This window comes from Eschrichtius robustus, chromosome 5 (genome assembly GCF_028021215.1).
Source record: "Eschrichtius robustus isolate mEscRob2 chromosome 5, mEscRob2.pri, whole genome shotgun sequence".
NCBI classification, from domain to species: domain Eukaryota; kingdom Metazoa; phylum Chordata; class Mammalia; order Artiodactyla; family Eschrichtiidae; genus Eschrichtius; species Eschrichtius robustus.
Genome location: NC_090828.1, coordinates 61,224,670 through 61,240,808, shown reverse-complemented (window position 1 = coordinate 61,240,808; position 16,139 = coordinate 61,224,670). Strand labels below are relative to the sequence as shown.

The following is a 16,139-nucleotide window of genomic DNA, read 5'->3' as shown; positions in this document are numbered from 1 at the left end:
AATTTTCAAGCCTGGCTAGATACTCTTTAAAAATGCAGTGGTGGGTTTTTTTTCTTGTGTTGTACAAAATTCACTTTTGTTTGAGGGGTTTGCTGGTTTTGGGTTTTTCGTTTTGTTTTTTTTTTTTAAGTTCCGGCTGGTAGTGCTGAATCGATTTCTTCCAAAGGAACTATTGACTTAGTTATTGATGAATCTTTCAAATATTATGTGCAGTGAAAATAGCTATGTATTTGCATTGACTTCTAATTGTTCCATTCTTGAAAACCAGCTTTCTCCATTTAGAAGTACTGTGTTAGGAGTAAGGAATCAATCTTTTATAATGCCTTTTTGTAGGACTATTTATTTGCTTCATGGTCGAAGATCATTTATTTAAATTACATGTTCAAGCAGAGACCTCTTTTTCCCCTTATAAAAAAAGAATGGGTAGCAGATGTGGGAGGAATGGGCTTGCCTCTTCTCAGTTTGCAGTGAGAATGTTCATTTCACAATGCCTTCTGTGTTCTTGATGCCAGGAACCTAGTGGCAGACAAAGCAAAGTCACTGCTCTCATGAAGCTTACCTTCTTGCCAAGAGGAGCAGTCAGTGAACAAATATTAAATAAACAAATTAATATGTATGAAAATACATTAATGTATGAAGAAACATTTTGCTGGTTTCTGAATGAAGAGGAGACAGCCATGTAATAATCTGAAGGGATCAACGTATGCAGAGGCCCTGAATGAGAACATTGTTGGCATTTTTGTTGTCCAGAAAGATCACTGTTGTTAAGTCGTTGTGGTGACGGAGAGAAAGGTAGGAGATGGTTGAAGGGGGTTGGCAAAACTAGGTCATACGGAGGAAGAGTAGTTGATAGCCTTTGGAGGTTTTAAGTAGGTGGGGGTTATATGATAGGGTTTATATTTATAAAAGATGATTCTGGCTGCTGTGCAGAGAGTACACTGTAGGGGGCAAGAGTGAAAGAAGGGAGACCAGAATGTTGCAGTGTTACAGGCCACACTGCATTTAGTTGTCTGGTTGAGGATATATCTTTGGAGGTAGAGCCAGTAGCATTTGCTGTTGAATTAAATGTGATTGATGAGGGAAAGAGGAACGAGGAGGATCCCATTGCTTAAGCAGTAGTGGTACTATTCACTGAGATGGGGAAGATGGGAGAAGTAGATTTAAGTGGGAAAAGCCCAAGATTTTTGTTTTAGATGTATTGTTTTGAGGTTATTATATAATATATCATAATTGAGTTTTGCAGGCTCTACTATGTAGCATTATTTTTGCATATGAAAAATACACCCTTTTAGGTGGTCAGAAGCCACAGCAAATCTGCTTAGAAGTTATTTGCTTGTTAGAATTTTGCCATTATATTAATCTTTCATCATCCATTCTTTTTCTTTTACATGCTCTCCAGTGGCACCTGAAATTTTTTAGTTGCAATTAAGATGCCTGTAAAACATCTCCACTAGCCATCCTCTTTAAAGACAACATAATTATTTTGAATTTTGCGATACAATAAACTTGATTATTCAGACACTGATGGTTTGTTCATCTTATGGTTGTCCCTGATCTTTGCCTTTATCAATACCTCCTGCCCTCTCTTGAGGTAATTTCATTGCTTTTTAGTGGAAGGGTGTGTAACTAAGATTGTTCAGTCTTTCTAACTGCTAACATTTTAGGGAAAGTTTTGTTGGAGAAAGTTGAAATACATGGATAAGGTTTGTATTAACTGAATTTCAGTCATCTATTTTATTCTTGTCTCTCATTAATATGGATTGAATTTGAGAGTAGATGAGAGCAGATTTTTAAAATTTTCTGGATTCCTTAGGGCTTTTTTAATAGAAAAATCCTGTGTACTTATAAAAATTTAATCTTGAGGAAGTGAAAAAGTAACTCTTTGGTAGACTAATAATATTTCAGTATATTCCACTATATTCTTTTTTTGATAAGGGTGTCAGCATTCTTAATGAGTAATTTTTTTAATGAAGTATCATAAAAAGCTTTAAAATTATGTATTTAGATTTTTATCTTGGAACTTTGTTGTGAGTTTAGGTTGCAAAACACTAATGCAGTATAAATTAACATAATGTGACCTTTGTTTTTCCAGTAGTTGAAATATTCACGCTTTTTCTCTACTTCTCTAACAATACGGAAATTTCTACAGCTTAAATATTGTCAGAGAATGTAAGATTGAGCACATTATTTAGATATGGAGTGTTTTTGCTTGTTTTTGTAGCATATCTTGAGCAAATTATGTAGATATGGAGGTTTTTTGCTTGTTTTATAGCATATTCTTAGAATTATAGTTAATGTTAAGTCTTCACCACTTTAGCCAAGTAAAGGATAGCATGTACTACTATTTAACATGCCTCTAAAATTGCTATTTCAAAACTAAAGCACCATAGACAAATTTAGACAAATGCTGCTGTTTAAGATAAGACACTAAAGAGGTAATTTGGTTTTCGAATGTGATAAGTGCACGTGTACAAGTGTAAACATATTTGTATTATAGCAGACTACCAGTTAGTCTCAGGTACATTGCTTTATGCAGTGATGAAGAATAGTAAAAATTGCTTCATGGAAACATCTCATGTGTAACAAAGTACAGAACATTGGAAATTGAGATAACCATAGTCAGAAAGTATACAATCTAAAATATTTCATCTTGAGTCACCTAAGAGAAGACCTGAATAGAAGAGTTACTTTATGCTTTCCTTATTAAAAAGATATTGCCAAGGGTTAGGAAAAGATTTGTAAGGCATATCCTTATTAAATATATCAGGTTGTATTCTAGATTCTTGATCTAGTCAGCTTAATTTCTTATCCTTTCTAGAACTGTATTTTTAAATAATTTTAATTAAAGTTTAGAATATTCTTGAAGGTAGGGAATTTTTCAGGGATCTTCAGAAACAGAATCTAAACTTTTAGCCACTAACATTGGAACTAAAAGGTTTCAGTTAATCTTTAATTCTAAATTCAATTGAAAATGAGTATATGGGGGTTTTCTCTAGTGGTAATTTATTGTCTGGCCAGTAATCCAATATGAAAAATGAATATTTAACTGAACTAAAATATATTTATTCTTTTAGAAAAGAGTACAGATCTGTAAGACATGACAGTTATAGGATTTTTTTTTTTCTTAAAGCAGAATCCATTTACTAGAGAAATGCAGACATTTTTCCTTTAGTGGTGCAAAGTCCTGAATTCTGGGTTTGAAGAGCTGTTTGGTTTTATGTTATGTATTTTATGTAATACATATACATTTTCTCTAATGTATTATATGTAACAGAGTCCTTGTTTTTAAACTTGGCCTTTTATTCCCCTGTAAAAGTTCTTAATGTGTAAACTTGCCCAGAGCAAAATATTTATTTGAAGATATTTATTACAATAAATAGGTATCCTTTGAAGGCTGAAAGTTAAACACTAACTTTCTTTCAACTTTGTTGAGCTCAAATCTTTGGCTGCTTTATCTTCTATCTGAACTGCTACTTGAAACTTAGAGTTTCTGAGAAATCTTTGAAGTACATTTGGTGCCTGATATGTGAAGTTATTTGATCATGCTTTGCAATGCCTTGTTGAGAAGACAGGACGTAGGGAAAGTTTTTTAAAAGTTAAAATTATATACACTGTACATGCCTTGAAGTGTTTTCTTTTGAAATTGATAGATTGTAAACCTCTTCATTTAAAAGTAGTGTTTCTTGACTTTTTAAAACTTGAATTAATACTACTTTACCCATCGCTACTTTGGATTTTAATTGCCACACAACAGACCTATTAAACCTATCCCTTATTATTACACTTTCCTCTTGTAATTATTGAAATTGTACAAATTCTGTAAAATATGCTTAAGATGGTCTCTTCACATTAGATAGCAGTATCAAGGAAAAATAATTTATCAAATAGTACTTTAAAAATAAGCAGAAGTGGTCCTGTCAAATGCAGTTTATTTGATCTTGAGGGTGAATGGATTGTAAGGACTGGTGCACATATTAGAAATAAGCTGTTGGGCAAAATGTCAAAGAGCTATATTTTTAAATAATACCTTTTTTTTTATAGCTATAAACAAGTTATATATAAATGTTGGTAGTACCAGAGCATTGAAAATAAAACTTGTTTGTGATAAATTCCATCCTTCGTTCTCTATCCTAAAATGTAACTGAATGATAATAAAGTGCTATTCATCTGCAGGTGCATTGCTTCTGCTTAGTTAAAAGATGGTTGAAAGGACAGGAATTAGTAGCATGTTGTATTAGCCTTTTGTAGTGTATTTTGTCCTAAGCATCTTAATTTCCCTGTTTTGAATGCTAAGTAGCAAGGGTCTTGGTTTAGAACTAATACCCATCATGCATGTAAACGGTATGAAAGAGCTGCTTAGTAAGTTAACACAAAGTGTTCTTGTGTCAGTCCTTGTGGAAATAGATACAATACAAACATTACAGCTGAACTCACGGCAAACTCCATTAAGTAAAAACCTGGCCTCATTGTTCAGGAAAAAGTTTGAATAGAATGCAAGCTCATTTTGTTGAATGTAATGTCAGGCTTTTAGGGACTGTATTGAGGGATAAGGTTTTGTTAAGTTGAGACCAATTCATTAAGTTTTATTGCCTGGTGAGAAGCAGTAATACTTTATTGTAAGACTTCATCAAATATTCATGGTTAAAGAGAAGTAGTAAATGTATTCAATCAAGTGGTCTTTTGGGGTTTTGAAAAGGATTATGAAGTCTGCTCAGCTGATAGTTTAACATTCATTGAGGTTATTTAACAAGGATAATTTTAATCTCTGAGTTTAATTTTGTTGTCCAGGCTTGCCTCTTTTTACTGTCACAAATCCAACTCTATAAAAATTGTGTCACATTATAGGATGAGTGGATAATATATCCATTCATATAATTTATGTATTTCCTAAGTGGGTATATTTTTTAAGTTATCTTAATTTTGAGTTTCGTGTATGAGGGAGTTATGACCTACTTGCTCATTGTGAGGTTGCCATTTGTTTGGTCAGACTCTAGCCTCACCTCACTACTGCTGGTGATCCTTTCATGTCTTGGATAATATACTCTCCTTGACACATGTAACATAATAAGCAGCCGTGTAAAATAATAAGCAGCCTTTTGTTTTGGCCAGTTCAAATTGTCTTGAAGGGACATGGTCAGCATTTTCTACATGATGTTAGAAATTTCTATAGGATTGCCCTCATTCTTGTAGTTGATTTCAGGCTACCCACCTCCTCTTTTTTATTTCTGTGTTATACTTGTGTTCATCTGACATTTTTGTGGCAGCATCTCGTACACATGAAACTCATCCTTTCCCAGTTCGCTGTGTGTTTGCATCTTTAGTTTAACAGTGAATTGAAGTTTTGTGATTTTTGTGGGTTTTGTCCATTTCAGAAAAACTAAGCATATTCAACTAAGTCAAATTTATTAATTTTTTTGTGTCCTTTAATCTCCATTCCTTAGGCAGATGATGTTGAGGGCAAAATTAGACAAATCATTCCACCTGGATTTTGCACAAACACGAATGATTTTCTTTCGTTGCTGGAAAAAGAAGTTGATTTCAAGCCATTTGGAACCTTACTTCATACATACTCTGTTCTCAGTCCAACAGGAGGAGAAAACTTTACCTTTCAGATTTATAAGGTAAAGATAAGTCTAAATATTCCCTGGGTGAAAGTACCTCATTTGCCTGAAACCTGTATCCTGTTTTGATGTGTTTTTTTCAGTGATTTATTCTAACGTCAGGAAACAAGTCTTTGTCAGCATTAAAAACAAAGATCTGTTTTGTATGTGTCTGTGTACACATCTTAATCTGAGACTTCTAAACACTTTCCCACAGAATAGTTTTGTGTTCTACAGACTTTCACTTACCTCTGTGATGAGTTTCACCTGACTTTTCCTGGCTTTTTCCCTAGGCTGACATGACATGTAGAGGCTTTCGAGAATATCATGAAAGGCTTCAGACCTTTTTGATGTGGTTTATTGAAACTGCTAGCTTTATTGACGTGGATGATGAAAGATGGCACTACTTTCTAGTGTAAGTACAGTTCTAAAGCAACAGTAGACCTTATTACCTCCACAAAGCCAGCATTTTAATTGTGGCGGCCCAATTATTAGGACAGTATAATGATATTTTTCCCAGGAAAGAAGAACTATTGTTTATGAGGCTTGAGTTTTCCTTCATTATGCTTTGGGAGACCTTGAGAATAGAGTTGAATAAAATGCTGTTGTCCGTTAGGGCCCTGAATGTAGGCTTAAACAGTAAAACGAGCTTTGCCTGTGTTTTCTTTTACTTGCCACCTATTCATCTTTATAATAGGCAAGTGCACTGAAGTGATGTAAAGAGGTCTGATTTATCCAAGTTGCTGCACACCAATTAAGTGAATTGTATATTCAGAACATAGCAGGTGTACCCATTGGGCCCTCACAGAGTAGCTTGCTGACACTGAAAATTCAGTCAGAGAATGGAAAAGAAAATGGACACTGCATGGGAGCGCGACTGTAATTGACCTGCTTGGCTTTCTGTTTTATCTGCAGATTTGAGAAGTATAATAAGGACGGAGCTACACTCTTTGCGACCGTAGGCTACATGACAGTCTATAATTACTATGTGTACCCAGACAAAACCCGGCCACGTGTAAGGTAATTGGCAGTATAACACGTGCCTTGTCTTTTATTTCAGAAGAAGGAACTGCTGAAGTTTCCAATACTTGTTATAATAGTGTTGATTTGTTTTTAAAAAATCACCATTATTCATTGGCTGTGTACTGATTTATTTCATTGTTCCCTTTGAAACAGTGTGGAAGATTAAATGTTTACAGTTTTGAGTATCTCAATAATTTTTGGAATTCTTGAAGGTGGATTGAAAAAAAGATCACACAAACTTAAAAGTGTTTATATTACTATAGTGACTTGCAATTTGTAAACTGGTCATGTTGTGATATTTTAATATAATTTCTTTACTATAGTCAGATGCTGATATTGACTCCATTTCAAGGTCAAGGCCATGGTGCTCAACTTCTTGAAACAGTTCATAGATACTACATTGCATCTCCTTCTGTTCTTGATATTACAGGTATGTAAATTTTGATTTGTTGTTGAAAGAGCCTTTCTAAAAACTCTCTTCTTTACTAATCTTGGTTTTGTCAGAAATAACTATTTTATTTTAAATAGCAGCAGTCTCCTGAGGTCTTTTTGGAACTGTTTAAAGATGGCTTAAGGTTACATTTTAAATCATAAGCCTTTGTGGGATTGGATTGCATCTCTGAGCATGAAGTGCTCATTAATTGAACAAATTGAGGATAATGAACTGAATATATAATGGGAAATCTTAGGCATACGTATGTTGCAAGTGTGGTATGACTTATTTGGTCAGTTTATTTGGCAAACAGTTTATAAAGTTGATGTATCTTTTCATCTAACTTTACTGCTCCTGTTAAATGATTTGGAAACTTGGGAGATACAGAAGTAATTACTAAAGTTAGTTTATATCAAAAGTTATAAATTGTTTAAGTGACACCTTCACTAGCTTAGTGACTTGTAAAATTATAGAAACATAATACAAACAATAACACTTCTTTTTAGCTAAGCTCAAAATTGTTTAGCTTCTGTTTACTTATAGAGCTTGGACTTGGTACTACATGAAGGGACTTTTTTGGTGATTTTAATCTAGAGACTTAGAGTTCACATAAGTAGTCTTTGTCTTCTCTAGTGGGTAATGTGCCAGCAGGGGTTGTTTCTGTGCAGCCTCTTAACCACTTTCTTCTGTCTACTCCAACCAATAAAGTCCTTGATACTTAGCACCAATTAGCAGATAAAGAATTTTATTTCTTAAATCTCAGTGAAGAGTCATCAATAATGGTAGCCTTTATTCATTGCAAACTGAAGTCTCTAAAGAGAAAATGCTAAACATGCTAAAGGACTTGTGAATTTGAAAACTGGGTATTGGCCTTTATTTTCAGTGTTAACATTATAAATTACTAAAAATGCCTTATCAGCTGTTCTAAGATATTTCTCCTCAACTTCCATACCCAGTCCTTTAAAAAAAGAAAGGTACAGAATTTTCTACTCTTTGGTTGTTTTAGTTGCCTATAGCTCCATTATTTTGTATATTTTTTAAACTTTTTGGATCTTTATCAGGCTCTGGATTTCCCTTTGCAATCCAGGATATTCTTTATATTGAGATGGCCTTTTGCTTACTTGACATATAGCCAGATATAGTAAAAAGTAAAACTTAACCATCAATGGCCTATGTTACAGGATAGATAGGTGTTTGTGGTGTAATTGCCACCCATTTTTTTTTTTTTTAGCACTTTTTTTTTTTGGCCGCGCCTCTCGGGTTGCAGGATCTTAGTTCCCCAATCAGGGATTGAACCCGGCCCCCGGCAGTGAGAGAGCCGAGTCCTAACCACTGGATTGCCAGGGAATTCCCTTTTTTTAAGCACTTAAAGTAAAATACTGGAAAACAGTTCTTTATATCATGTGCCATCTTCCTTTTGAGGATGTCGGTATCATAAGATATACAGCGTTTGAATACATATTGGTTGTATGACCTTACATATAGAATCGGTGATTTGTTTCTTCCAGAATTATGAAGAGAGTTGCATTTGGCAATAGAAATTGATCTTGGGCTAGAATATATCTCAGTATTATTAACCTATTAGTTGTATATTAAGAACTAATTATATCTGTCCTTTAAATGTTCCTTGTAGTACTGGAATATGTTACATGGCTTTTTAGAATGTTATCTGTAAATTTTTTATAATATGAAGTTTTTTTTTAAAATGTTAGAAGAGCATTTATGTTGGTAGATGATGTATTTATTAACTTGGGAAAAAACTCAAGTTTTGATCCCACGTATCACTATAGATTTATATCCAAGCAAATTTCATCTTTTAAATGCATCACTCATCTGTGAAGGATGTCACAGATTAATGGGTGTTACCATTTTAGGTTCATTTTCAGGCTGACACCTTTAGTTAAAGTGCTGAAAGATTGAGTGGTGACTTGGCCCCTTATATTAAGCTGCAAACAAAATATTGTTAGTCTATAATGGCTTATTTAAAGCTAAGTGGAAATTTTTTTTGCACAATTTTTCAATATATGTGAAAATTTCAGATAAGAATGTGGCATGAGATTTTTTAGATTTTTCTCAACTGTAATTTCTTTTACCTTTGATGTGTTTTTTCCTAAAATTCTGCGGGTATATAAGTTACTTAAGTTACTTAAGCTTTCACTCATACGAAATTTTATTTTAAACTGATGTTAGCAACACAGTTCTTTTTTCTAAACCAGTTCAAGAAGAGGTGGACTTGGAAAAACTGACATTGAATAAGCATGTGCCTCACTATTAGCACTTAAAAACATTTTTTAAAGAGATGCTTGCTTAAGAGTTTGTCACTTAGTAGAGATTTAATTAAAGCAGCTTTATTGAGGTATGATATACATAGCATTAAATTCATGCACTTGAAGTGTACAGTTCAGTATTCTTAGTACACTTGCCTAGTTTTACAACCTGTTTTAGAATATTTCTGTCACTGTAAAAAGATTCCCTCCTGTCCATTTGCAGTCAGTCCCCATCCCCAGTCTCTTGTATTGAGGTTTGTGATCCATTTTGAGGTAATTTTTGTGCATTATGTGAGGAGAGTTTCTAAATTAATCTTCTTTACATATGGCCATCCGGTTTTCCCAGCAGTTTGTTAAAAAGACTGTCCTTTCCCCTGTTGAATTGCCTTCGTATGTTTGTTGAAAATCAGTTGCCCATAAATGTAAAGATTTATTTCTGGACTCTTTAATGATCTGTGTCTATCCTTCTGCCAGTACCATACCATCTTGATTTTTTTTTTTTTTTTTTTAAAGAACTAGAGGCTGTTTATTCAGAACGCCGTCTTGATTTTTTATTGTAGCTTTATATATGAGTTTTTTTCGTGTGTGTATGTTTTGCCTTAATGATAATGTCAAGTTTAACCTGTTAAATATGTAAGTTGAATTTGTGGAGCATGTTCAGCCTGGTTGCTGTAGAGTAAACAGACGTTTCTTCAAATGACTGATGAGTAGAGTTAGAAATGGGTACTGGCCCTGGCCAGGTGGGTGGGAGTGGAGCAGAGAGGAGAGGCCTCAGTCAGAGGGGCCTGGCCTGGGATGAGCCATGGCCCTCAGGGACCCAGAGGCACTGGCTCCCAGAAGATAGTCCCTCTCTGAGTGAGCACCCAGACGACACAGACTAGGGCTGGTTGTCGCAAACTCGTCAGCAGCTGACCCTGGTACAGCCGCCCCGGAGGTGCAATCTATGTGACCAGTGGAAACTCTTCTTACCCCACCTCTCAGACACACAACGCCCCTCCCAAAAAGGTTCTACATTCCAAAATCAGCAAAAACATTCAAATGGTTCCAGAAGAAATAGAGTCTTCATCTTTTTGTCTCAAAGATAGCAGCTGTTCCCTCCCTGCAGCACAGTCCTCCTTTTCCCCCAAATGATTTTACATGCAAGGTAATGAAGAGGAAGCCCCGTGCAGTGAGGGGCTCCTAGCTGTGAGGGCCTGCTGCAGTGGTGCCAGGGTATAGGGTGGGCAAGACAGGGCAGAGGTCCTGGCAGTGGGACCCAGTTGCCTGGTATTTCTTCCCACAAGCCACGCTTACTCGTTCAGGGTGAGCGACTGCGTTCATTTCCTGACAGAGTTACATTATCATTTGTTTTCCTTTCCTCTTTCTTCCTAGCAACCTCCTGCCCCTCTTGCTTTCTGCTCTTTCTGAATGATCGATCACTAGCCAGGCAAGGTGGCCTTGGCCTGCTCCGTTTCCCCCGCTGAATACATTTTCATGTAAGGCTCTTCTGCTTTTTCTTCTCAATGTCATCTTCTGCTCTCCTTGAAAGCTCCTTTGGCCTATCTAGATCTAGTTGTGTGACCTTTCTGATCGTCTGTGCCACCTGGTTGGGGTTCTTGATGTTAATGAGCCCTCCTACACCTTTGCTGGTGGTCAACTTCATCCTCACTGTCTTCTGAGGCTAGAGATTTCTTCTTTCTGGAGTCACCTGCAGCCCCATCTCTACCCTCTCTCCTTGGTCCTCTTCTTCCCTGGCCACCTGCTTTTCAGCTTGGAGCTCTTTGTCGGTCTCCTTGGGACTCAGATACTGCCTAGCCCAGCCTTTGTGGGGAATCTGTACATTCCTTTGTGTACATTATCTGTACATTCCTGATAGATCATAATTTCATAACAAACTGATGCCATGACAGAATTTCACTTCTTTACCACCTTAAAGCCATGGTCATATAATGTTTACCTAATAATTACATGTATATGAAGTGCTGCATAGAAGCATAAGATGGTATTTAAGTACATATGGATTGAATGAATAAATAACTCAATCATAAAACATTACCCTTAGCTCAGACTCTTTTATAAACAGCTTTATTGAGATATAGTTAACATGTCATACTGTCCACTTATTTAAAGTGTACAATTTTTTTAAAAAATTTAATTAATTAATTAATTTATTTATTTGGCTGCGTTGGGTCTTCGTTGCTCTGTGCAGGGTTTCTCTAGTTGTGGCGAGTGGGGGCTGCTGTTCGTTGTGGTGCACAGGCTTCTCATTGCGGTGGCTTCTCTTGTTGTGGAGCACAGGCTCTAGGCACATGGGCTTCAGTAGTGGCTCGCGGGCTCAGTAGTTGTGGCTCATGGGCTCTAGAGCGCAGGCTCAGTAATTGTGGTGCACTGGCTTAGTTGCTCTGCAGCATGTGGGATCTCCCCGGACCAGGGCTCGAACCCGTGTCCCCTGCACTGGCAGGCAGATTCTTAACCACTGTGCCACCAGGGAAGTCCCAAAAGTTATAAATTTTGTTATAGCCCTGTTTATCTACTTTTTCTTTAGTTGCTTGTGCTTTTGGTTCGTTGTCTAAGAAACGATTGCCTAACCAAAAGTCACGAAGATTTACTCCTATGTTTTCTTCTTTGTAGTTTTACCTCTTACACTTAGGTCTATGATCCGTTTTGAGTTAATTTTTGTGTATTGTGTGAGGAAAAGGGATCCAACCAACTTCATTCTTTTTGCTGTGGAGATCCAGTTGTCCAAGTGCCATTTGTTAAAAGACTATTCTTTCCCTCATTGAATTGTCTAGGCACCCTTCTCAAAAATTAATGGGTCATAAATGTATGGGTTTATTTTAAACTCTCAACTCAGTTCCACTGATCTACATGTCCATCCTATGTCAGTACCACACTGTCTTGATTACTATAGCTTTGTAGTAAGTTTTGAAATCAGGAAATCTGAGTCCTCTAACTTTTGTTCTTTTTCAAGGTTGTTTTGGCTATTCTGAGTTCCTTGCATCTCCATATCAGTTTTAAGATGAGCTTGTTAATTTCTGCAACAAAAAAAGCCAGCTGGGATTTTGGTAGGGATTGCATTGAATAATTTGTAGAGTATTGCTACTGTAACAAAACTGTCTTGTGACCTATGAACTACCTCAAACATTAACATTGTTTCAAGTCTTCTACTGATCAGAAAATGAGGGCTCAGAGAAGTGAGGTAATTTGCCTAAAGTCCTACATCTGTGAATGACAGAACGGGGACTCAAACACATGTTCTCTGACTGCAGTATTTTTTCTGCCTATCATGTTTTGATATTTTCCTTGTCCACTACTTAGTCTAATGTAGCTAACATAGACAAACATAAAGGAACATCTATGCTATCCAGATGCAATGAAGAAAGAATCAAAATCATATTTTCATTTTATTCTCTAAATAAAAAAGATTGGTTTTGTAAAAGGAAGAATTTTTTTAATTGGGTGAAAGAAACCTAGCAGACTATAAAGAAACCTAGCAGACTATAAAGGTTATAGTAAAGTAAGGGAGTTATAAATTGAGCTTTGGAACCCTTAGGTATCAGAAAATACTTGCTTTTGGAGTTGATTATCCAAACTTGAATCTCTTTTTTATACAGCTACGTTAACTGAAAATAAAACTAAGGTACATATATATAACAAACCAGTCAAAAAGTTTACATTTGAAAAGGAGTAGCTCTAATTTCACAAATAATATATATGTATTTGCCAAAGGATTGCATCTATAATTTTATTTGACTAATAGTGCTATTGTTTGATTTATAAGGAATAATCCTTTCACATTGTAACTTTTGTATATATATATAATTCTTTTAAGAATATTTGCTTTTCTAAGCTTAGCATGTATATTGCGGTTGCAAATGATGAAGAAATTATGTTAGGTACGGGAAATGTTATTCTGCTTTATTTCTTTAGCGGAAGATCCATCCAAAAGCTATGTGAAATTAAGAGACTTTGTGCTTGTGAAGCTTTGTCAAGATTTGCCCTGTTTTTCCCGGGAAAAGTTAATGCAAGGATTCAGTGAAGATATGGCAATAGAGGCTCAACAGAAGTTCAAAATAAATAAGGTATTTTTAGTCTGTAGGAGGAAAACATTCAGATTTTGAAAAAAAAAAAATTTTAAGTACTTACGTAACTTAAACATTGCAAATACATTAAGAATACAGGCCCTGAAGCCAAATTGCTTGGGGTCAAATTTGGCTTCACCACTTGCGCTTAGGGCAATTTAGTTTACCTCCTTGTGCTTCAATTTTCTCATTAATAGAATGGAAAGATAATTGATTTCATGGCTATATTAAGTGTAACAAGCAGAACAAAGATGGATAGTAGGATCTTATTTTTGCTTTTTAAGAAAATGTTTATCTAAACTGGTAAAGTAGTTAATGCCCCTGGAGTCTGTATTGGTGGGGAGGAGGGTTGGAATAAAACACTTAACTTTCACTTTTTATACTTCTATAGATGTTTGTTTGAATTTTAAATTAGTAAATATCTTAAGTACAGAAAAAATAATATGGGAGTTCAGAGGAATTTGTTATATTTACGTAAGCAAGAAATCAGAGTATTTCATAGAAGGGATGCATTTGATCTAAGCCTTGAAGAATGGGTAGGTTTTGGATTATAAACGTATGAGGGATGAAGAGTATTCCAGTAATAAGGACTAGCAATTAGTGGTGGTGGTGGGATGAATTGGGAGATTGGGATTGACATCCATACACTAATATGTATAAAATAGATAACTAATAAGAACCTGCTGTATAAAAAAATAAATAAAACAAAATTTAAAAAAAAAAGGACTAGCACTTGATGCTATTGACCTCCCCTCCCTTGGCTTCTAAGGTACTACAGTTCCTGGTTTTCCACTTAAACACTGTGCTCATCTTTTTTGAGATACGGTCTACTAGCTTCTACTCTTCCGTATGCTCCCTAAATATAATTCTTCCCTAAAGTTTTTTATCCAATCCTCATTTCTTCTCATTCTACTTAATTCTACCTGGGAGAGCTCATCGAAATCTTCAATCCAAATTTTCCTCCTGAGCTCCAAAACTGTATACCAAAAGTTTACTAGTCACTGACCTTCAAGAAGCAACTTAATTTGAATTGAAACTTTCCATCTTCTCCTGCATAAAAACACTTTAATGGCTTCCTGGCTTTAAGATAAAATGTGATTTTAGAAATAATTTATATTTCCAGACTGTATTAAACCTTTATTAATGAGAATTTATTTAATAGCTCAGCCTTTAAAAGACAGAGAGAGTATGAGCACATTATTGGGATTAAAACTCCTTAGTATGGCACACAGATCCCATCATAATTTGGCCCCTGCCTACCTTGCTAGCCTCAGCTTCCTACCGCTTTCCCACACGCTCTGGCTTTGCTGAACTTCATGTCATTTCCCAACTATGCTACAACTTTCCTCCTTTTATGTCCCTGCATATAAGCTGTTCCCTGTGCCCTTATACCCCCCCTTCTCCTGTTCCTCCATCTTTGCTTGGCCAGATAGTACTCATTTTTTCAGGCTCAGCTCAAGTGTTTCTTCCAGAAAGTTCAATGTTATCTTCTCAACCTCTGTATACCTGACCTCTTCCCCACTCCCAATAAATAGGTAAGTGAAATAACAGAAATAGGAGAACTATAGGCCTACTCCTTTGGCTTCAGTGTTACCCAAACTTCCTGATTCTTCTCATATTTCTTTGACTGTTTTTCTCTGTTCTTTGTCTGCTCCTTAACTGTCACTGTACTACAGGGTTCTGACTTCTCCCCTGTCTTCACTGTGTATGTTTTCCTTGGGTGATCTTAACCATTAACTAGTCTTATGGTTTAAACTCTTGCCCTGTATACTGATACTGCTTAAATCCTTACCCTTAGACTAGAATTTTCTTCAGATTTTATATGTTCTGCTGCCTCCTAAATCTCTCCTACTCTGAAAACTGTCATTCCATACCCTTCTCCACAGCCAGTCTTTCCTCTTCTATATTTCTAGAATCCTTGTTCCCTTAGTATTCTTATTTGTGCTATCTCAGTTCATGCCCTCGTCATTTTTTTTTTTTTTTTTTTTTTGGCTGTATTGGGTCTTCATTGCTGCATGAGGGCTTTTTTCTAGTTGACGGGCTTCTCATTGCGGTGGCTTCTCTCATTGTGGAGCACGGGCTCTAGGCACACGGGCTTCAGTAGTTGTGGCTCATGGGCTCTAGAGCGCAGGCTCAGTAGTTGTGGCTCACGGGCTTAGTTGCTCCGTGGCATGTGGGATCTTTCCCTGACCAGGGGTCAAACCCGTGTCCCCTGCATTGGCAGGCGGATTCTTAACCACTGTGCCACCTCATCATTTTTTGCCTGATTTAATAACTGAGCTTCCTAATTGGTCTCCCTCCCCTTCTTTTGCTGCCATTTTTATGTAGCTGAGAAAACGCTTTATTTAAAACTCAAACCTGTTACCAACTAGATAAAACCCAGCTCTTTCGCCCAGTATGTACGGCTCAGTGCTCTCCCTCCATCCTCACTCTGCTGCTACTTCTCGCTTTGTTTTTTCAGTTTGTGCTCCAGCAGTGTCAGACTGCTTCTGCATGTGTGTGCACGCGACATGCACACACACATAGTGCCCTCCCCTCTTTCAAGTATAGCATGCTCCTGTTCCTTTAAGATTCACTCAGGTTTTCTTCCCCCGGGAATCCTCTTCTAACATTTCCCCCATTCCCAGGCTGTGCTACCATAATATCCTATGCATATTTCTATCATTAAATTAACCATACCTCAGTCATTTGTGTTACCCACTAGACTGCTAGCTCCTTGAGGACAGAGATTATATCTTTTATTGCTCTTTGTCTG

The 16,139-nt window shown here is 36.2% G+C and overlaps 1 protein-coding gene and 1 pseudogene across 2 annotated transcripts in view; one reads left to right on the top strand and one right to left on the bottom strand.

Annotated features, from left to right (window-relative positions):
• HAT1 (histone acetyltransferase 1) overlaps positions 1-16,139 on the top strand; it is a 47,555-nt gene that overhangs the window by 24,419 nt on the left and 6,997 nt on the right. For both annotated transcript variants that reach the window (XM_068543916.1, XM_068543917.1), the window contains exons 5-9: positions 5,442-5,621; positions 5,894-6,015; positions 6,516-6,620; positions 6,947-7,053; positions 13,233-13,384. In XM_068543916.1, coding sequence (XP_068400017.1) covers positions 5,442-5,621; positions 5,894-6,015; positions 6,516-6,620; positions 6,947-7,053; positions 13,233-13,384 — 666 coding nt within the window. The remainder of the gene's footprint in view (positions 1-5,441; positions 5,622-5,893; positions 6,016-6,515; positions 6,621-6,946; positions 7,054-13,232; positions 13,385-16,139) is intronic.
• Positions 10,621-11,242, bottom strand: LOC137765491 (28 kDa heat- and acid-stable phosphoprotein pseudogene; annotated as a pseudogene).